Source organism: Danio rerio, chromosome 23 (genome assembly GCF_049306965.1).
Source record: "Danio rerio strain Tuebingen ecotype United States chromosome 23, GRCz12tu, whole genome shotgun sequence".
Classification (NCBI taxonomy): domain Eukaryota; kingdom Metazoa; phylum Chordata; class Actinopteri; order Cypriniformes; family Danionidae; genus Danio; species Danio rerio.
In genome coordinates this window covers 25,573,070-25,594,321 of record NC_133198.1, presented here as the reverse complement: position 1 = coordinate 25,594,321, position 21,252 = coordinate 25,573,070, and the positions used below count along the sequence as shown (strand labels likewise).

The 21,252-nt window shown below is 35.4% G+C and overlaps 2 protein-coding genes across 3 annotated transcripts in view; one reads left to right on the top strand and one right to left on the bottom strand.

The window, feature by feature from the left end:
* Nucleotides 1–2,523: 2,523 nt before the first annotated feature.
* Nucleotides 2,524–21,252, bottom strand: part of slc2a5 (solute carrier family 2 member 5) — a 36,845-nt gene continuing 18,116 nt past the window's right edge. The window contains exon 13 of the mRNA XM_073937895.1: nucleotides 2,524–2,593. The gene's annotated coding sequence lies outside the window, so the exon portion shown is untranslated. The remainder of the gene's footprint in view (nucleotides 2,594–21,252) is intronic.
* Nucleotides 4,803–20,461, top strand: ca6 (carbonic anhydrase VI). 2 transcript variants are annotated; one of them, XM_009296904.4, is made up of 10 exons: nucleotides 4,803–4,970; nucleotides 7,712–7,888; nucleotides 8,108–8,256; nucleotides 10,800–10,895; nucleotides 11,664–11,730; nucleotides 11,839–11,996; nucleotides 16,400–16,526; nucleotides 16,645–16,728; nucleotides 19,437–19,460; nucleotides 19,600–20,461. In XM_009296904.4, the coding sequence occupies exons 1-10, from the start codon at nucleotides 4,883–4,885 to the stop codon at nucleotides 20,244–20,246; spliced, it is 1,617 nt and encodes a 538-aa protein (XP_009295179.1). In that variant the 5' UTR covers nucleotides 4,803–4,882; the 3' UTR covers nucleotides 20,247–20,461. The 2 variants fall into 2 exon arrangements, with proteins under 2 accessions (XP_009295179.1, XP_002666525.1); XM_002666479.5 differs by lacking the exon at nucleotides 19,437–19,460.

The following is a 21,252-nucleotide window of genomic DNA, read 5'->3' as shown; positions in this document are numbered from 1 at the left end:
CTCTGAAAATGTTATGTAAAGAGCTACAAGAGAAATACTGCTAAAAGGAACTGAGCCATTAGAATTAGGGTTTTCAAGTCATTTATACTCACCAAGGTTGTATTTGATCAACAGTATAGTAAAAACAGTGACATTTATTTTCTCCCCATGATTTTCCATTTTAAATTATTTTATTTATGTATTTATTAATTGAAATTTGTATATATGCAGGAACAGACTTAACCAATAAGCGAGGTAAGCAGCTGCTAAGGGCCCTGGGGAATTAGGGGGCCCAGACCAATACCAGGAAGCCTATATTAATTATGTAGCTCTTTTATAAATTTTTTTATCATATGTTGTAAAATCTGTCTATAACCATTAAGATTTCAATGATGAGCACTGCATGTGAGCTTGTTAAGAGAGGGCCTATATAAAACATAATTTCCCAGTGAACAGTGACGGTTACCGATTCACAAAATGCAATTATTCCGTTCATATGAAAATGATGAAAAGAATAGTTTGATTGATCGGGAATTAAATTTGATTTAATTTTATATTAAGATAATACAGCAGTTTTAAGTCACAGACATTGCTCAATTCTAATCACAAATATGGCTAATAAACTGTATTGTTGGTTTGTGAACTTGCTTTTTTTAATTTGTGAATTTAATGTATTTAATTTTTCATTAAGAAAATAAAGGTTCCACTTTAAAAATATTTTAAACATGCCGTTTATTTACAAGGGGTGTCACAGCGTAGCAAGCACGCCTCACAACAAGAAGGTCGCTGGTTCGAGCCTGGGCTAGGTCAGTTGGCATTTCTGTGTGGAGTTTGCATTTACTCCCCGTGTTCTTGTGGGTTTCCTCCGGGTGCTCTGGTTTCTCCCACAGTACAGGTGAATTGAATAAGCTAAATTGGCCATAGTGTATGTGTGTGAATGCAAGAGTGTACAGTATTTTTGTTTCCCATACTTTGTTTTGGCTGGAAGGGCATCGGCTGCATAAAACATATGCTGGATAAGTTGGTGGTTTATTCCACTGTGACGACCCCAGATTAATAAAGGGACTAAGCCAAAAAGAAAATGAATGAATGAATGAGTTTATTTACAAAACAACAACAACAACAACAACAACAACAACAGCAGCAAAAAACAACAACAGCAACAACAAAGACCATACAGAGAAAGAGAATGATTTGAGTTTCAAGGCCCCCAACCTGGAATTGTTTAAGGCCCCCAAATCACTAAGTCCGCCCCTGATTATATGTTAAATATAATATTTATCAAACTGTAAAAAACATATGATCAATTCGACATGACATATGTTTTTACTTCAATGTAACATGTTAAAATTAATCATGTTCTAACTTAATTTTATAAGTTACATTGTAAGTCAGTTTAACTTAATATAAGTTCAATGGACTCAAGGGTAATTTGACTCAGCTTAAAAAAATAAGACAACCAGGATTGTTTTTACAGTGTGTGATCCAAATCTGCACTTTTTTGTGGATAAAAAACATTTCTTTCAGGACTATTTGGCTAACTTAGTTAAAATGAATGTAGTTAATTATAATTATTTAAGATTAACTTAAACATTTTAAATATTAAATAGATTATAAATGTCCTTATATGCTCTTTTGATCAATTGAATGCATGCTGGCTGAATAAAGTTAATAAAAACATTTGTTTTAAAATTAAATTGTATTTACAAGAAGAATCAGTGTAAATGTTATTGTTTTTACTGTGAGCTTCTTGGTTTATTATATGGATCTTCATCCATAACCTCCAAAAACATTTCACAAAGTAAAAGATATGGGGAAAAAAAGACAAAATAGATTTTTTGATAATATTATAAACATTGCATTGCATGGTTATATGTCATATATACACTCAAGTATACAATCTAGATACTTATTTTTTAGTCTCATTCTGTGGCTTTATAGATTTCTATTTGTATTAAAAACAATAATCAATTCTTTCATTACACTGAAACATTCTCACATCTTACAATTACATGTAGTTTCTATTTTCAAACCAGTGAAGTTCAACAAGGCTTGAGGCAATTAAAAGAGTAACTCTAGTTGTCTTATTAGTGTCAAATGCTGCAAAATGAGTTTTTTTTTATTTTCCAGCCAATTATGCAACAATCAACTGCAAAAAACAACAACAAAAAGTTAAGAACATTAAGCAGTCAGTAATATACCATTTCTGTATGTTTGAATGTTCTTTGGTAGTACATTCATCAACATATGGATCTGTGAAACTTTATCTTTCTGTGAACCCTTATTTTCTTTTAATAAACCTTTGACCTCTACGGTTTCTCCTTTACTCTGAGGACCTCCTTAATTATTCTGGTCTGTTTGAAGTGGTTTCCAACAGTGCTGGACATTCAAATGCTTTCGTGTTTTTGTTACTTGTTCTAATACATCACTGTCATCTTTAGAACAAATATATTTATAATAAGAGTATTTTTTTATACAATTAAGGTTTATTGTTTTGAAATAAGAATGTAATATCCTACATAAGATAAAAAAATACACTGTTTATGTTTTGTTTGTCATTGGAGTTCCTCATGTTGTCTTCCAGTTTCTCCTAACTTCCTCTGACCTGGAAAACCTGTTGAAACATGTTTCATTCAACAGCTGTCATATATGTTAGTGGCTTTCTGGTCTGTTAAACATCTGTATTCATCACTGAAACTGGTTTACTGTTCATGAAGTACAAGACATAATGTTTGATTTAGCCAGGAAGCAGGTTTGAGTTGTAAAACCTTTCTAACATATGACATGTTTTCTTTGGAAAAGTCTCCCCTTGTTGGTACAGAGTTCTGCACCTCTTTAAAACTTTTTATTGCGTAAATGTACTTTTGTAAGGGGACAGACACATGTTGATCCATTTGCATGGTTTTAATACAAAGACACTCATACAAATGAACAAAGCTGGAGGGAATTCCAGGAAACATTTGTAGAGAGGCTGGATTCAACTCAGGCAGTAAACAGTCAAGAATCATAAACATATCAAGGACAGTGCAGGCAGCAAACAATCAGAGAGAGAAAAAAAAACAGCCAAAGTGGAAACAAAAGTATGCAAAAACAGGGAAAACAAATCAGCATTAATGACCAGGACAAATCACAACTTCACACTGAGGTATCAGAGAAACAAGCAATAAATACTGGGGATAATTGGAATCAGCTGTGGGGTGACGAGTCCCAGACATGAGGGGAAATGATGGCATATGAAGTTAGAATGGTTCTCGATCAAATCACGGGAAACTGGTGGTCATGAGAGGACAGACCAGATGTAATGTTCACAATAGTGTTAAAGTTTTTCTGAATAAAAATGTGTGTAATTATTTCCTGACACTTGCAAAACCCACTTTTATTATTGTATTAAATAAAATTAATTTGTTTTATTTTACCTTCTAACACTAAAACTTTTTTGACACTGCTCTCTTTTTGTATATCTTAAAACGGCTTTGACTTACTAATACATTTGATTGATTTGTTCTCTCATCTTTCTACTTTTTTAATATATTAGTATAATTAATAATTCATTAATAATTACTATTAATTACTATAGAAAATGCTTTGATAATACAACACTAACAATAGATTTTCTCTCTTTCTGCATTTAATAATAATAATAATGATAATAATAATAATAATAATAATAATAATAATAATAATAATAATAATAATTATTATTATTATTATTATCATTATTATCTCTGTTATATAATATGACTAATGAGTGCCATGTTTTCAATATCAGTGTTTTAACTTTAGGTGAGTTAAGAAATCAATATTTGGTGGAATAACCCTGATTATAAGTCAAAACATTTTGACAAATTATCATTTTCTAATGAATAAATGTACTAAATGACAATATATGCATTTGAAAGTTGGATGATGCTTTATCAGACATTCCCAAAAATAAATTAAATAGTAACATTTTACTCAAATCTACACCAAACAAATCAAAATATATCAAGTAAATACAACAAATAAATAAATACAATCAAGAGAAACAAGAAATTTTAAACACACTTCTGAATGCACTGTACAGTGCTCAGCATATATAAATACACTCCTCACAAATATATCTTTAAAATTCATATTTTAATAGAAAGCTATACAATAATATATTTGTTCATATACATTATTAATCAGTACTGAAGCCAAATCTGGAGCTTATCTAACAAAATAACTTACAATAAAACTAGTACACCCAAAATATGTTATAGACAAACATTAAATACAAATTTTAAAACGAGGAAAAATCAAGAGAAGCAAAGAAATTGAACAATTTAGTCGAAATTATTTTGTTTACATTATTTTGCTTTTTTTATTCTTCTTTTTTCAATTTCTAAACATATTTTGTGACCAAAATATTGTTTTAATATTTATATCTGTTTTGTTTAAATGCACCAATATATATTGCCTATATTCACTGAGAAATGGATCAAAGTATTAATTTTCAAAATGGGGTTTACTCAATTATGCTGAGCACTGTTTAGGTTACTTTTTTGGTTTTACTACATTACATTAACTAAGTCTACAAATTCCTTAAATGTAAATTATGTATGAATCAATAAATATTTGAGTATTTACCATTTGAGTACACCCTTTAGAGATATATTTTATTAAAGGTTACTGAGAACCCCCTAACTCAACCCAACAAAACCAGAAAGACCTGTTGTTGATGCATGAGCACGACAGCCTCCTCAAACATTTATTTGCCAGCACTCCAAACTTCACTAAAATGACCGTGTTGCTACACGCCTTTGGTATTCTGGGTGTACACTGTTGCAATCAATGTTACCCTCAGTACCGCTTTATTCTGCCATGAACAAGAGAACAGCATGAGAAACAGTTCAGAGCACAGGCAGCATCACAATCACAGAGCATGGAGCAGCTGACTCTAGTCCTGCTATTCGTCACTTCGCTGAATTTCGCATCGGCTGGAGTAGATGGAGATTATTGGACATATTCAGGCAAGTGTTTCCTTTTTTCTCCTTTATTTCTTCCGATAAAAATATATATAGGCCTATATTTACAACATCTACGGGCTCCGCAGCGCACATGATAATTTGTGAGGTAATGTAAAATAATGATGGCTATTACGTTTATAACTGTTTGCCGAGGTCTATAAACACTTACATTAAACACTCTACTACTGGTCTTACAGTGGCAGTTGTACAAACCTCTGTTAGTTAAATGTCAACGACTTGCGTTATTCTACTAAAAGTTATAAAATTATTTATACAAAAATAACTAATAAGATTTAATGAAAAAAAGAAACTGTGAAAAGCAAAAGACAGTTTTATCCGGTCAACAAATATATGAACAAGTCAATAATGCACAGCTCAGTTTTCTATTAATTGTATTAATTTGACGAAAATCCACTGTTTTTAATTATTAATTAATGTATTAATGCGCTGAGGTGTAGAGAGTTTCTAAAATCGATCAACTATAGTCAGTGTTCCTTTTGTGATATGAAGATATAAAATAAAGTGATGCATAATGTGCTTTTTGAATTTTCATTATGATTAACTTATTTGTAAATTGACCATATAATGATTATGCTTATCTCACTCGACATTCTTGTCTGTGTTCAAAATCACCCTCATTCCCTCACTAATCTATTCCTACAACAGTCGACTAGCATGTTTTTTTGTGCTACAAGGCTGTTGTATTTGAATCTCCAGCAGCAAACAAAAGAACGTTCTTCTGTTCCCACATGGTTCTTGTTTGGTTATTTTTAGGAACCAAATAAGAACAACCTGGGAACATTCTCTGCAGTGTGTGCTTGTGACCAAAAACATCGAGACCATTTCAGGGGAGATTTTTCTGTTAACTTACAGACAGCGTTCTATTTTCATTATGAAAACCAAAAGATAACACTGTGAGAACATTATGTCTTATCAAAAATAAAGGTAAAGAATCTGTCATGGGGGCCGTTGTACCTAAAGGGCCCATATTGGCACCTTTGGTCAATTTAAGTGAACTCAAGTTGAGCTGTATTGTAATTCGTCTACATGTGTGAACACAAAGTGGAACAAAATGTCATGTCTCACAGGACCACATGTGCTCCATAAATAAACGCTAACATAAATATGAAGACTACTGGACATAAAAGCCACTTTAAAAAATAGCCCAATATATTTAAATACCATACAAATTTAAACTTTGATTTTTTGTGCAATTTTTAAAAATCTTTATAATGCATATTAGTACATATTAGCAAAATAAAACTTAATAATGTCTACCTTATGATCATAAAAGTTGGTGCAAATTAAGGTGTGAGTGTATATATAACTTTGAATAAGGGTACCACCAAGTGAAAACTTTTGTACCTTTATTTCTGTATGTAAGTGTGAGTGGAAACACAAAACTAATGTTCCCAGAACATTCTGGCAACCAAGCATTGTTAGCTGGGTCATTAGTGCTGGCTGATAAATTATTTTCTTTGAAAATTCCTTGCAGTTCCTTGGAACCTACCATGCATCAACCTTATTAAACCATTTAAAAATCAGTTAAAATCTATACTTGCATAATATTATGCTGTATTTTTTGGACAATGGGTTGCACGGTGGAAGAAGGTTGCTGGTTAGAGTCTCAGCTGCGCAAGGTGGTATTTCTATGTGGAGTTGTTATGATCTCCATGTGTCTGTGTGGGTTCCACTGACAATCCAAAGACATGCAGTGCAGAAGAACTGGATACATTATGTTGTCTGAAGAGTGTCTGTTTTCTAGCACTGGGGGTTCACAAGATATTGTACTCTTAGTACTGAGCTGTGGAAAGGCATCTGCCACATAAAAAACATATGCCTAAGTAATAAACATTATTACCAAGTTATTGGTGGTTCATCCCACTGTGATGACCGAGGGAGCCGAGGGAATGTGAGTGACTGTTTGGAAAATGGAAGAACGGATGTTTGTAGCACCATCTTCTGGCATGACATGGAATTCATTGTAATGTTTTTATTATTTAGTCTAGCGTACCAAAATGTAAACCCTTGCAGACCTCCTCTAATCTAAAACTTTTATAACGCTGCTTTGACTGTCAAGTAGAAATTTTGGAGCTCACCTCCAGAAGTCGGTGCTCACGTCATGAGCACTTTTCTGAAACCCAAAATGAAGCATTAACAAACATGGTGGCCATTGCATGTCTGCTAGACCACAAACAAACAAGAAAATGTTGAGATAACTGCACATGTTTCGCAGTGCATTTGGGGACTGAATGAATGACTCAATAATATCTTCTATGGTTTTAGATACCACTTTAACATTTATGAATGTAGGAGGTCATTAAAACATAATGTTTGCCTCTTTTCACATATACTACTGGGTAAACATTTACACAACTACTAGCGTGTAGCCTAGCTATTATCATTATTACTGGAATATCTAAAATCTTATTTAGTGGTGCAGGTGAGACTCAGAACCCAGAAAAATAATTTGTTATGGGTTCCCTTGATATTTTCAAGTATGTTAAAGTATCAAGTTATATTTACCACAGAGCTTATGCACCTTCATCGATTAAAAATCTCCACTATAAAACCCCATAAGAAAATCTTGATCTTGAAGGTTTTGACAATATTTCTGCACCACATATTTTAAAAGCTATACTTGAACCTCCTGCCCAACATTAGCTATCATTAGTGTTTTATTGTGTACATGGGGAATTTATCGTACTCTGCTTAAATGCCTCACTTGTCTTTTTTTATAACAGGAGAGCTGGATCAGAAGCACTGGGCAGAAAAATATCATGACTGCGGTGGCCAACAACAGTCTCCCATTGACATACAGCGGCGAAAGGTGCGATATAGTCCACGAATGCAACAGCTCGAGCTGACAGGTTATGAAGACATCCGCGGTTCCTTTCTCATGAAGAACAATGGCCATTCTGGTATGAACTGTTTCATCCGAAATGAAGATTCTTTTATAATGTATGTATTAGCATGCAACACCTTCGGTCTATACTTTTGTCATCATCTTGTGTCAAAAAGTCCAAAAACATTTTTTCAAAGTTTCTATCTTTATATGTATATCTAGTGTTTCCCTTTTACTTTGCATATTAAAGTAGATTTCTGTGAATTTAGCCCAGAATTGTGTTTGTGTTTGACAGTGGAAATTCAGCTGCCAAGCACCATGAAGATTACCAAGGGGTTTCCACACCAATACACCGCCGTCCAAATGCATCTGCACTGGGGAGGCTGGGACTTGGAGGCCAGTGGATCAGAGCACACAATGGACGGCATTCGCTACATGGCAGAAGTATTTACATAATTCAATTTAGTCCAGTGCATGGATGCATGAAAGAACATTTAGACATGTCCTAGTTGAAAAAAGCATTGTTGTTTTCTTCTGTGACTGTAGGGGCTTATCTTTTTGAGTGCTGCTGGACTTATGCCTGAAATCTTAACGTGTCAGATTCTATTTTAGACAGCTGCTCTCTTAAAACTAAATTGGTGCCAGGAAGTACTAAAAAGGCAATTTCAGGGTGATGCCATAGAATAACCTTTTTTGGTTCTTCAAAAAACCGTTCAGTGAAAAGTTCTTCAAAGAACCATTTTTCGTGGTTTCAAGAACATTTCGATGATTCAAATAAACCTTTTTTTCCACTGTAAAGAACCTTCATGGAATTAAATTTTTTTAAATAAAGGTGCCAGAAAGAACACAAGTTCAACATAAGGTTTTTTTTTAAAAAAGTGGGAAAAGGAAGATCTGGGTATTGAGATTTCTGAGGACCAATGGAAGAACATTCTCAGTTTAGTTCACTTTTCATCTATTTGTGCCAGACATGCCCTATTACAATGTAAAGTACTTCATAGGAGCCATTTCACTAATGCCAAACTTTCTAAAGTATTTCTGGACAAAAGCGATGCCTGTAACAAATTTAAGCAGTCACCGGCAGATTACAATCACATGTTTTGGTCCAGTTCAAAATTAACAAACTATTGATTTAGTATTTTTAAAATTCTTTCTCAAGCCCTTAATACAATCATCACTTCTGACCCTCTGACTGCCATTTTTGGTCAACACAATCTCACGGCAATTCAAAACTTTTTGATTTAGTGGCTAATTCGTAGGGATTCGTACAATCTAATTTGTACTACTTAGTACGATTTGCTCATCACCCTATGATGGTTGGGGTTCGGGGTGGGGCTAGGTGCCACGCCTCCTTTTTCAAAATCGTACATTTTCGTACAACTGAACTTGTACAAATTCCTACTGATTAGCCACTAAACTGACAAAACATAAATTACTTACGTTTCCTGGTGAGATCAGGCTGTTTTGGTTGTCTTCCAACCCCAACTACACAAACATCAACACGCTGCATCATTGCCTTTACCATCTTGCTCGCCAGGCACGCATTTCTCCTCAAATGGAAACATGTGTCCCCTCAATCATCAGAACATTGGATTAAAGAAGTTCTACATTGCATCTATTTTGAGAAACAAATTTTTTACAGGATCACTGAACTCCTTTTAACTAAACATGGAGTCCCTTACTTACTGTTATTGGGAACATTAACATTTCAGGACCTGCTGACTTGAATTTCTAAAGGGAGAAAAAGAGACTTTTAGTATTTACTTTACATTTTCTTCCTCTATACTTACCCATATATTTATTATATCTTTTTATTTATTTGTTTAAGTATTAATTAATTAATTTATTAATTTGTAATTTTTTTTTTCAATTGGTTTATTAATTATTTACCTGTGTCTTGATTCACCTTTGCATTCTTATTGAAGGCCTCAGGAAATAGGGAAGGGTGGGAGATGGGAGGGATGGTGTTTAGAAGGGGGTAGAAAAGTTTAAGTTTGAATTAGGAGTTCAACAGTTTTTTGTTTTTGCTGTTGCTATATATTTAATGTCATCTCTTTGCTGATAGGACTTCTATTTTTCATATTCATTTATAAGTTTGTATATTATCTGAAAAAAAAAACACAATGCAGATTAAAAGGGGAGTTTTCAAAGTTTTTTTCATTTTTAAGAACCTGTTTTAAAAGATACATTTCCATTGATGAAGATTCTTCATGGAACCATCACCCAATAAAGAACCTTTAGTTTTTTTAAGTAATGTAATGTAATGTAATGTAATGTGTATTTATATAGCCCATTTATTGTGTATGGCCATACACCCAAAGCGCTTCACAATCATGAGGGGGGTCTCTCCACACCACCACCAGTGTGCAGCATCCACTTGGATGATGCGACGGCTGCCACAGGACAACGGCGCCAGTGCGCTCACCACATACCAGCCATTGGTGGAGGGGAGAGACAGTGATAGAGCCAATTCGGTGGAAGGGGATGATTGGGAGGCCATGATCGTATGGGCCGATAGAGGGACTTTGGCCAGGACACCGCGGTTACACCCCCACTCTTTCATGAGAAGTGCCCTGGAATTTTTAATGACCACAGAGAGTCAGGACCTCGGTTTAACGTCTCATCCGAAAGACGGCACCCACTGACAGTTTAGTGTCCCCTTCACTTTTACTGGGGCATTAGGACTCACACAGACCACAGGTTGAGCGCCCCCTGTTGGCCTCACTAACACCACTTCCAGCAGCGACCTAGTGTTCCCTAGTGGTCTCCCATCCAGATACTGACCAGGCTCAGCCCTGCTTAGCTTCAGTGAGTAACCGATCTTGGGCTGCAGGGTGACATGGCTGGTTGAAGTATATGAGTTGTTTTTAAGTTGCTCAAGAAGTTTGCAAAACTTTAATTTAGCAATACAGCAGAGCTCTAACCTCACATTACTCAATTTGCATTGCAGTTTCTAACACCTTCCTCTTTGGCTTCTTGTCTCACAGCTTCACGTTGTCCACTACAACTCTGAAAAGTACCCCAGCTTTGAAGAAGCCAAAAATAAACCTGATGGTCTTGCAGTTTTAGCCTTCTTTTTTGAGGTATGATTAGCTGTAACCATCTTTTATGAACCAAGTGCAATCATTTTGTGAATGTGTTTTGGTGCATTGCTGCCATCTAAAGGTAATGAGGGAAAGTAAATAATTCTTGAATTAAAATAAATGTTTTAAAAATGCAGATGATTTTCTGCTTGAATCCTCTTGACTCTGAAATCTGGACTTTACTAGAACTTCTATGTTAAACTGCATTGACAGAATTTAAATAGTTGAAGTGTTATATAAATAAACATGAATTGAATTGAATTTTAGGAGCTGTGCACCAAATGCCCATGCACTGCCTGAAGCTCAAAGCATGAGTAAAGTTAGACTTATCTGTTTTTTCTGAGCTAAATGGATTTATTGATTGATCAGCAGCTATGTAGTGGCCCAATGCCTTACATTATGTTCCACAAAAGCGTGTGCAGGTCAAAAGCTCCCATTGCCTTCATGGCTGAGGTCACTGATTTAGTATCACACCCATAGGCAGTCTAATGCAATATTTAGTACAGTTGCAAATCTCTTTCCTGCAATTGCTTAAGTGATAGCAAATGTGTTGATAAAAACACTGCCTAATGTATTATGAAAATGTTTACACTTTTATAGCTGGATGAAATTTCATAGAAATGTTGCAACAGTGCACTAGTTTAAGTAATTAATGCATTATTTGTTTTGGAGACCACATTTTTGTTTTGGACATTGGACACAGAGTACTATAACTTATATTATATTATATTATATTATATTTGACATATAGATGTATATTTTGTGTAGGATGGGCATTTTGAGAACACGTACTACAGTGATTTTATTTCAAACCTGGCAAACATCAAATACGTAGGTAATCCAAATCATTTTGCATGACTCTCTACAGTAAGTACCATTTGTTACCAGGCAATTCATGGCAGCCTCATCATCACACGTCTTTTCTGTGTTTTTCTCATGACAGGTCAGTCCATGAGCATCTCCAACCTGAATGTTCTCTCCATGCTGTCAGAGAACCTTAGTCACTTCTACAGATATAAAGGCTCTCTGACCACACCGCCCTGTTTTGAGAGCGTCATGTGGACAGTGTTCGATACGCCGATCACCCTCTCGCACAACCAGGTACATAATCTGGGGTTATAATCTGCCTATTTTGTACTGTTCTCTGAAGTCAGCATTACAATATTATCAAGGTTTGAACATCAAAAAAATAATCATAATGTTGTAATTATAGCCTATTTTCCTGTCCTGTTTGACACCCACACTCATTTGAACACAGTTTAAATGGGCATGGCAGATTGTAGATTCTGAGGTAAATGCCTACTGCTCTGATTGGCACAGTTGAACAGTTTTGCATATTCTATAGTTTTTGATAGTTGGAAAGGACAGATATGTGCCCATCAATGTAAACTTATATATTTTACAAACTACATCGCTCACAGATGGACACTGTTGTGTATTTTTAACTGTGTAATGGTAACTTTAAAAACCAGTTACCATTGGTGAAGCTTTTTTGCATCTTTAGTTTGTTAACAAATCTGGGGTAAAATTAAATGAACAAAGGACCCATGTGTTACTGACTCTGTTTAACTTAATTAAATGAAAGATCCTCCACTTTTTCCTAATGTTGGGATCAGAAGAATAGAAATCCCTAGAAATCAAAGTCTCTGTAAGGCAAGGCATTTCACTCGGCGGCCATTTTTGAAACGCCTCTTGGGCAGTATGCTCGGGTAGTCTGTCTGAATGGGGAAACATCAAAGTCAAATTCATCAAAAAACTGTGAACACAATGAAATTAAACAACAACCATCTCATTAGTTTCGTTTCTAAACATTCAAATGAAATAAAATCAGCATTTTTTCAGGTTGCCCGAGCTAATGCGCATGCACACCCAAAAAGAACGAGATCACGACACCAACCTCATTTATGGCCATTCTACACATGATCATCCTCTGAAACATGATCGTCTGTTCGCTCTGCTTCTCTGATGTAATCCACAGCTTGGTCTTGATGGTGAATCTCTGCCAGAAATGACAGCGACTCTTTGTTTACAAGTTTGTGAGGGTTTGAGTAGTTGCTGTTGGTGCTTTGCGTGTTACAAGATGCACTGTACCTCACATTAGTTTCATAAAGATTACAAAAACAGAAAACTTTTGTTTTCTAGTAGGGTTAATTAAAAGTACAGATTTCAAGCTTTTTGTGGATATATTTCTTATGTCTGTGAAGCAAGTATTCAATGAGATTCCAATGCGTTTGTTGACCATGTCATCTGTCATAAAAGCATGCATTTGATCTGAGCTTCTCCCCCAGAGATTTGTCAGTCTATGTTGATCGATGATTGGCTCCTGTACTAGTAGGCGGGGATTCATTCGCCATGTTGACCGTTACACCTTTGCCCATTCAAAACAATATGATTGACATGTCTTGTGTTTTTTATAGTTTTTGAAAGTCTGTTTTTCCACAACGTGGGACAGGACAGCATCTCCTTGTCTTCAGGGCATCTTTATCTTTTGGTTTTTGCATCAATCTGCATTTGCTTCTCTGGTTTATCCTTAATCTTCTTTTGTGAAGGCGAAGTTGAACCACAATGAAACCACATAAAAAAGTAGTTATTTTGCTACTGCAGTGTGAATTGGTCGGGGAAGCTAAAAGGCAGTAATGAATAAGTGGGTGTTGATCTACTTTGGAGGCGTAGTTTAGTTAATGCTATGTAAAGAAGACTTTTTTAGCTACTGCAATGTGAATTGATGGGCCAGGGTAAACAGCTAGTGATGTATAAGTGGGTGTTGATTTTCTTCTGTGGAGGTGGAGTTTCGCTGCAATATTACCTAAAGAAGTTTGCAGTGTGAATCAGTGGGTAGGGCTAAACAGGCAGTGAGGCATTATTGGGCAATATATCTGAAAAAAATTGAAAATGGCGTTTTTGTCTATAAATGCTCCATGATACAATGATATTTACTTTTTTACATACAATATACATTAAATGCTGATTTATACTATTGCATCAAGAGCACGACTATGCACCAACGCAGCCGCCGATGCTGATGTGCACCTCTCAATAAATGTAACTACACTTCGCAACAACGCGTAGAGCAAGCGCTGTGACTGGTCGGCTTGGTAGTGGTGACAAGCATGGGTTGTTCTGAGAGCTGTGAGCTTTTGTGTTTCCCTTATGATTAAAGTTGTTGCACGGCCGCTGGTTCCTGCCTCTGAATGAATGAGTTTGAGTTACATGTAGCTTTCAGAAAAACAAACCAACCGCTTAGAAACACAGAGGAACAAAAAAACCTACTTCCAGCTAGTGCTTCGGAAGTGTTATGGCAGAACAACACAAACAGTACGCAGAAGTATAAATGCACGACTACACGCAAGGCAGGGTCTCGCTGATCACTCGATGCAGAAGTATAAACCAGGCTTAAAGTGACAGGGAATGCTTTCATTCATGTGCTGTGCATGTGCACAGATGTAAGATGCTTGAATCAGCATTCTATTCACTTGGCGTTTATTTACTGCCCTTCTCTTTGAAACGATTTAGCAAAATGTTGCCACTGTCATGTGTTTTTTGATGCTGAATCAATAGCTCTCAGTAAACATTTTGTGTCCTTTGAAGAGAGGCAATATAGAGCATGTACAAACTGACATTTATCTTTAATAAAGCTGTCAAAGTGAAGAGCAATCAAAACACCTGCTTTACAATATCGACCACCATATTAGCGGAATTCGTCACATGACTGTGTCACATGACTCAAATGCATTATTGATTTTGAAAGCCTCCATTTTCAATGTCCACACTGCAACATGAAACAGCTTTTTAAAATGTATCCACTTTAAACAGCGTTTTCAAAAAGATACGTTTGTGTTTCGTAAAACAGCAGTCTCAGTGTGGACCAAGCGGCAACCTCCCGCTCTCCCTCAGGAAGCCAATACGGAAGTAACTAAACTGCATTTCATCCGAAATTCCGCTAGTCCTGGCCGCTCCTGGCTCCAAAACAGAGCAAATTTCAATTGAGCCCACTGTTAGAATGGCCAACTTTACAGCAGAAAAAAAGGTGTTTACAGCCTGGTACAAAAAATTATTTTGGTTAATACAGCTAATATTACCCTTCATGACAACTGTGAGGGAGGTGAATTTTTTTATAACTCATCCGTTTCCTTTATATTAAGTTATATTAAGTTTGCATAATTAAGGGAGTGGCCACTTGAGTGACAGCTAGGTCTCGTTAGTCGCTGTCACGTCACCTCAGCTGAATCCTGCAGATTAGCCACTGAACTTGGCATATTTATCGTATTTCTGTGTTGTTTTATGTGGCTTTACACAGTCAACTGCCTTTTGGACTTGTTTCCTACAATTATTAGATGGCATGGCATGCTGAGTGTACTTAATTGTGCTCACAAACAATTCACGTGGCCTCCGTTTCCCATGTGAGTAAAGTTATATACTTATATACCATCTCTGTACATGTATATGTCTTATTTAAGATCATTTATGGTTTATATTTATATTTAGAGCTGTAATGCACTCCAGAATCTGACGAATTGATAGAACAGTCATCTAAAGCATTGTCATACAGTGTTATGCTGGATTTCATCAACAGTCTTACATTAACTAACACAGACTATATCTGAAGTGTTTGGAAGTAATTCGCGTTTTCCTCCTGTTTAAAAACGTCATAAGAACAATGTTTAGTGGCTCAATGTATTACAGCAGTGTTTTTAAAAGTCTAAACACTTTATTGATATAGTATACAACCAAGCACAAGTGGTCAGAATACAAACGAGTCACAGGTGATAGAGTATTAAGCATTTCTCCCAAAGTAAAGTGTGTCTGAACCAGGTCCAAGCTAAATGCCAGCAGGTGTCTGTAGCTCCGCTCACTCTCCGCCTCTTTGCCCTTGTTTGGTATCCCGCCGTGGGTGCGATGACGCGCGTACAAAATGGCAACGGTTGGCCGCGCCTACTTGTGGCTTCTTTTGCGCTCTTTAGAAACCTATGTGTGACGTCACGGATACTACGTCCATATATTTTACAGTCCATGGTGTGGACAGAAGACCAAAACATAGTGAAAAATATGCGTCTTTGAATGAAATATATTAATGTGGACATGGCCTTAACTACTGTGGTTTGAATTTGTGGGTGGATCCTAACGGCAGCGATTAAAAAGTGTGTGTTAATCTATTTTGGAGGCGGAGTTTAGTCAATGTTATGTATAATGTAGATAACACTTTATTTACTGTAGCTACTGCAGTGCGAATTAATGGGCGGAGTTAAACAGGCAGTGTTGTATAAGTGGGCGTTGATCTTTTTTTGTGGAGGCGGAGTTTAGCCACAACCATTCCACAGCCTGTGATTTTGGCTTCAATACAGTTTTTACACAACAATAAAGTTCACTTTTGTGTTGAATCTCACAGGCTGCTTTTAATAGGACAATGACCCTTTATATGTTGAATTTAGATTTTTTAGTTCATGACCGCTTTCAATCTTTTTTGTTGTTGTTGTTCCCTTAACTTTTAATGTGGTTGCCTTTAGATCAGGAAATTGGAGAGCACATTAATGGACCATGACAATAAGACCCTGTGGAACGACTACCGCATGGCCCAACCTCTGAATGAAAGAGTGGTGGAGTCTACTTTCCTCCCACGTCTCAGCAAAGGAGGTTAGGGCAGAGATTCATCTTTTCTAGCAGCTAACAAAAAAAAGAAAAAGAAAAAAAAAAGCGCTCTTTGTTAGACCTGCAGTGCCTGAGCATGTTCCCACTCTCTGGTTTCTTGCAGGAATGTGCCGTCAAGAGGAGATTGAAGCTAAGCTTAAAAGGATCGAGAGCCTTATTTTGTCACTGGACAAAAAAGCGGTTCAAGGTATAACTTTTAATGAAAATGTCAAGATTAAAGGGTTCTTAAAGGGATAGAGCACTTTAAAATAAGAATTTAGAATCTCTTTTGTAACACGAATAACTGTTTTCTTTTGTGAAAGAAGAATAGTTATTTGTCATAAAACAAGCCGTTCCTTTCCATACAAGGAAAAATGAATGGTGACCAAAGCTGTCAAGCTAGATTTTTAGTAAATAAAAGCTCCTTTCAGACATGCAGTAGGGTAATTTTAACATTATTTAGATTCTATTATAGTATTTATTGATTTTTTGACAGTTTTTTTTATATTTTCATGTTTTTAAATTATTTCTAAAGTGTAAATAGAACTGTAAATACTTTTATTTATCAATATTACAAAAACTACAAATATTATAAATGCTATTATCATATTTATTAATACTTTGATTACAGTTTTTTTTATAATTTGCATTTTCCAAAAAAAGTTCTATATATATATATATATATATATATATATATATATATATATATATATATATATATATATATATATATATATATATATATATATATATTATAAATACTTCTACTATTCAGATTTTTTTATATAGTTACTAATATGTGATAGGACGACGGAATATGGATCCAAATGCAGGTTTATTAACAAAGTGAATAGTCAGGCAAGCAACGGTCAACACAGCGCCAAACACATGTATACTGGTGAATTCAGAGTCGTGGTTATACAACATGTGAATGGTCAAAAGGCAGGCAACAGACAACGTAAATAAACAAAACAACAAAGCAAGGGTTTAACAAGAAAAGGTAAGGCTAGGAACCCTGGGTCTTAATGTCACAAAACAGATAATAAGGTTCAGCAAAAATGTGTGTATGCGCTGTATTTAAAGTCCATGTAATCAGTCCATAAAGATCCTCCGGCTGTATGTGTGAGTGTGTAATCAAAGTTAAACAGGAATTGGTGTGTACAAAGTGCATGATGGGATTTTTAGTTCTAAAGCAATCTGCAAGGATTAGATCGCTGCTGATTGTGACAGTTTCAGTTTTCAAATTTTTTTTACATTTGTAACACTTTGCAAATGCTACTATGTATTTATATTTCAGTTTCAGTTTTTCAAATAATAAAAACAAATTGTAAAAAGGTTACAATAAGGATCCACAATCTTCCACACATCACTTATTAATCTGATTTAACTTTAATTAACATTATCAAATAAATCTGTTGAATTCAGTAATGTTTCAGTAAATATTATTTAATAACTCTTAGCTAACATTAAATAACAATGAACAGTGTGTATTTTTAAAAACAAGCATAACGATATTTAATGAACAATGAATGTTTACGTAGTATAAACTATTTTTTTTTACATTTTTCAAATACATAAAAATTAGATGATACAAATAGATTGCTCATTGAATGATGTTGACTAAAGAATCTTACTGTGTAGTGTTAACGTTAAAGTTTTAATTACTTCTATTTGCATTTAAAAATTTTATCATTTATTTATTTCTTTTTAGGTTTTCTTTTTTTAATTAATTGATTGTTGTATATTACAAATTTATCTCATTTTAATATTTAGCACTTAGTTAGGCAACATTTTTCATCATCATTTTCATTCATGTTTTCATGACATGTTTATTTTATCAACAGCCATGGTCTTTTGGTCAGAGAGTTGGACCTGTAAGCCAAAGGTTGCAGGTTTCAGGTCCATTAGGAATTGTACAACCCAGGCTCATTCTGAAAATGTACCCCTATATATATTTCTGGAGAGAGCAAAATACATTCCAGGAGCTATATATATTTTTACAGTTTTTGTTTTCGTGATTCCACCAGAGGCCTCTGTGTATGTTTTCTCAGATCTCAAAATTCTCTTGCGAGTGCCATTCGCCCCTTCTGTTCTCACATTATGCACCAGAGGCCGCTGTTGACTAACTGGCTGACTGACTAACCAGCTGACCAATTCCCTCAGCATCCCCCTTCCCTAAACCCAAACAATAGTGTTTTAAACAGCACCGATCAATCCGTCCACCCACTTCCCTTAACCCAACTGCAGTGTTTTGAAAAGCTATCCAGAAAAAGAAAAGCTGCCAGATTTTCACAACGTTTTCAGATTACCACATTCTCACCCATTTTTACTTGTTTATTTAATTTTTTTTGGCTTTTGCTTTTGTCTTACCCACTTTTTGGAACCGTTCTTCACTGCAATTGAACACCGTTGTTGCAGTCAACTCCACTTTGCATCTCAAGTTCGGCGACGTATGTGTCGAGCTACCAGACAAACTGGTAACAGCGGCAAAGCTGTCCAAACAAAGGTGAGCGGTCAGCTGGTAAGCAAGAAAAGGATCACCATCATAACGCTCTGTAGCGTTCGTAAAAAAATTTAATGCAGCCATAGGTACTTCTGGCTACATAATTCGCAATCTCCAGAAAGGTATATAGGGCTACGTTTTCAGAATGAGCCTATATTGGAATTGTAGGGGGGAGTAAATCCACAAAACCCCAGCTGCAACCCAGGTCATGAGTTTGATCATTATGATATTTCATTTCGAAGCTTAACAGCTGTTAATCACCATCCACTTTCACTGTCTGAATGGTGTGAAATATTCATATTTGGGTGAACTGTCCCTTTAATTACAGTGCATGCCATTCTCAATATACATAATTCATCTGTCCCTGAATAAGAGTATTTTGACATTGATATATTTGGTATATCCTTTTCAAGCATCAAGGCCTTCAAGTACAGGTGGTGAGTAATTTATGGAGTGGCTGCAACTATAGACTAATACAGTAGACATTTAATTATACCACAACACCACTGAGATTCATTTATACTGACATTATTTTACTGAGTAATGACTGTTCTAACATGATCTTTCCTTCTCAAGGCAAGCAACCTATATCTCCCCTGGTCCTCTACTTCCCGCAGAAAAATGTGGAAAGCTTCGCCGTGGTGAACTTAACACATCCCATGGAGCTCAAATCCTTCACAGCCTGCATGAATGTCCAAATTCCCCCAATTCGAGATCTGACTGTGCTTTCATACTCCACGTCCCACGACAATGAGCTCATGATCTCCTTAGGCTCTGAAGTGGGTCTCTGGATCGGAGATGAGTTTGTAAATCTGAGTTTCGATCTTCCATCAAGTGACTGGACAAACTACTGCCTTACCTGGGCATCACACAACGGAGGGGCTGAGCTGTGGGTGAACGGGGTAGTCGGAAAGGAACGCTACATTAGGACAGGGTACATCATTCCTGCTGGAGGAAGACTCATTTTGGGGAAGGACCAGGACGGGTTTTTAGGGATTTCAGTTAACGATGCTTTTGTCGGTCATATGAGTGATGTAAACATTTGGGATTATGTGTTAACTGAGGGAGAGATTGTTGAGCAGATGTCGTGTGACAATGGGAAAGTGAAGGGGAACGTCCTGAGCTGGGGAGTCACTCAGCTCAGTCTGTATGGAGGAGTTCAGCTGCAGGGCGAACAGGTTTGCCATCGGGATAATAATAATAATAGAGAAACAGAGAAATAGAAAGAACAACAGGCTTTTAAACGAATGTTAATATCATCAATAATTAGCTATATTGCTAACTTGTACTGTATGCTCTCCCAGGGGAACAACTGCAATTGTACACATAATGATAATGTGATATTCTATCTATCTGTGTTTTACCAGTGTATTTTTAGCCAGCTGAATAATGGAAATCATATCTAAAAAAAGTATAATAAATGATATTTGCATTCTTATTTTTGTGTTTTATTGAAACAGTCCATGATGAATTATTTGGTCTATGATTATAAGAATTACAATAGAAAATACCTATAGAATTATAAGGTTTTATCTGACATTTTTCACATATTCTTATTAAATGACAACTAATTTAGATTATGTGATGTTTTTTAAATAATTTTTTACAATTTAATTTAAAACACAAAAAGAACAAGTTTCTTTCTGAGCCAATCAGCATTTTGAATGCACGCATGAGGACCAATCATGATCAGCTTTCTTTGCTATTCTGCCGGACTGCTCCCTTGACAGCAGGAAAGACCAGAAAGATATACAAAATCAGAGTTGACTAAATAATACTGCACCACATAACATTGAGAAGAAACCTGAAACTGAAAAGACGTGTGTAAATGTGATGGCTTAAAAGCATTTGTTGACTTTGAGATGAAATGTAAAACTTAACATTGATGAAAAAGAAACAGCTGTTAAAAAAGTATATATTAAATGTGAAAATATTTGTATTTGTATATGTATGTATATGTATATGCTTCCCCCTTTGAATTTTATTTTCTATTTTAAATATTTCCCAAATGATGTTTAACAGAAAAAGGAAATTTTCACAGTATGTCCGAAAATATTTTTTCTTCAGGAGAAAGTCTTATTTGTTTTATTTCGGCTAGAATAAAAGCAGTTTCCAAAACATTTTAAGGAAAAAATTATTAGCCCCTTTAAGCTAACTTTTTTTAATCGATGGTCTACAGAACAAACCATCGTTATACAATACCTTGCCTAATTACCCTAATTACCCTGC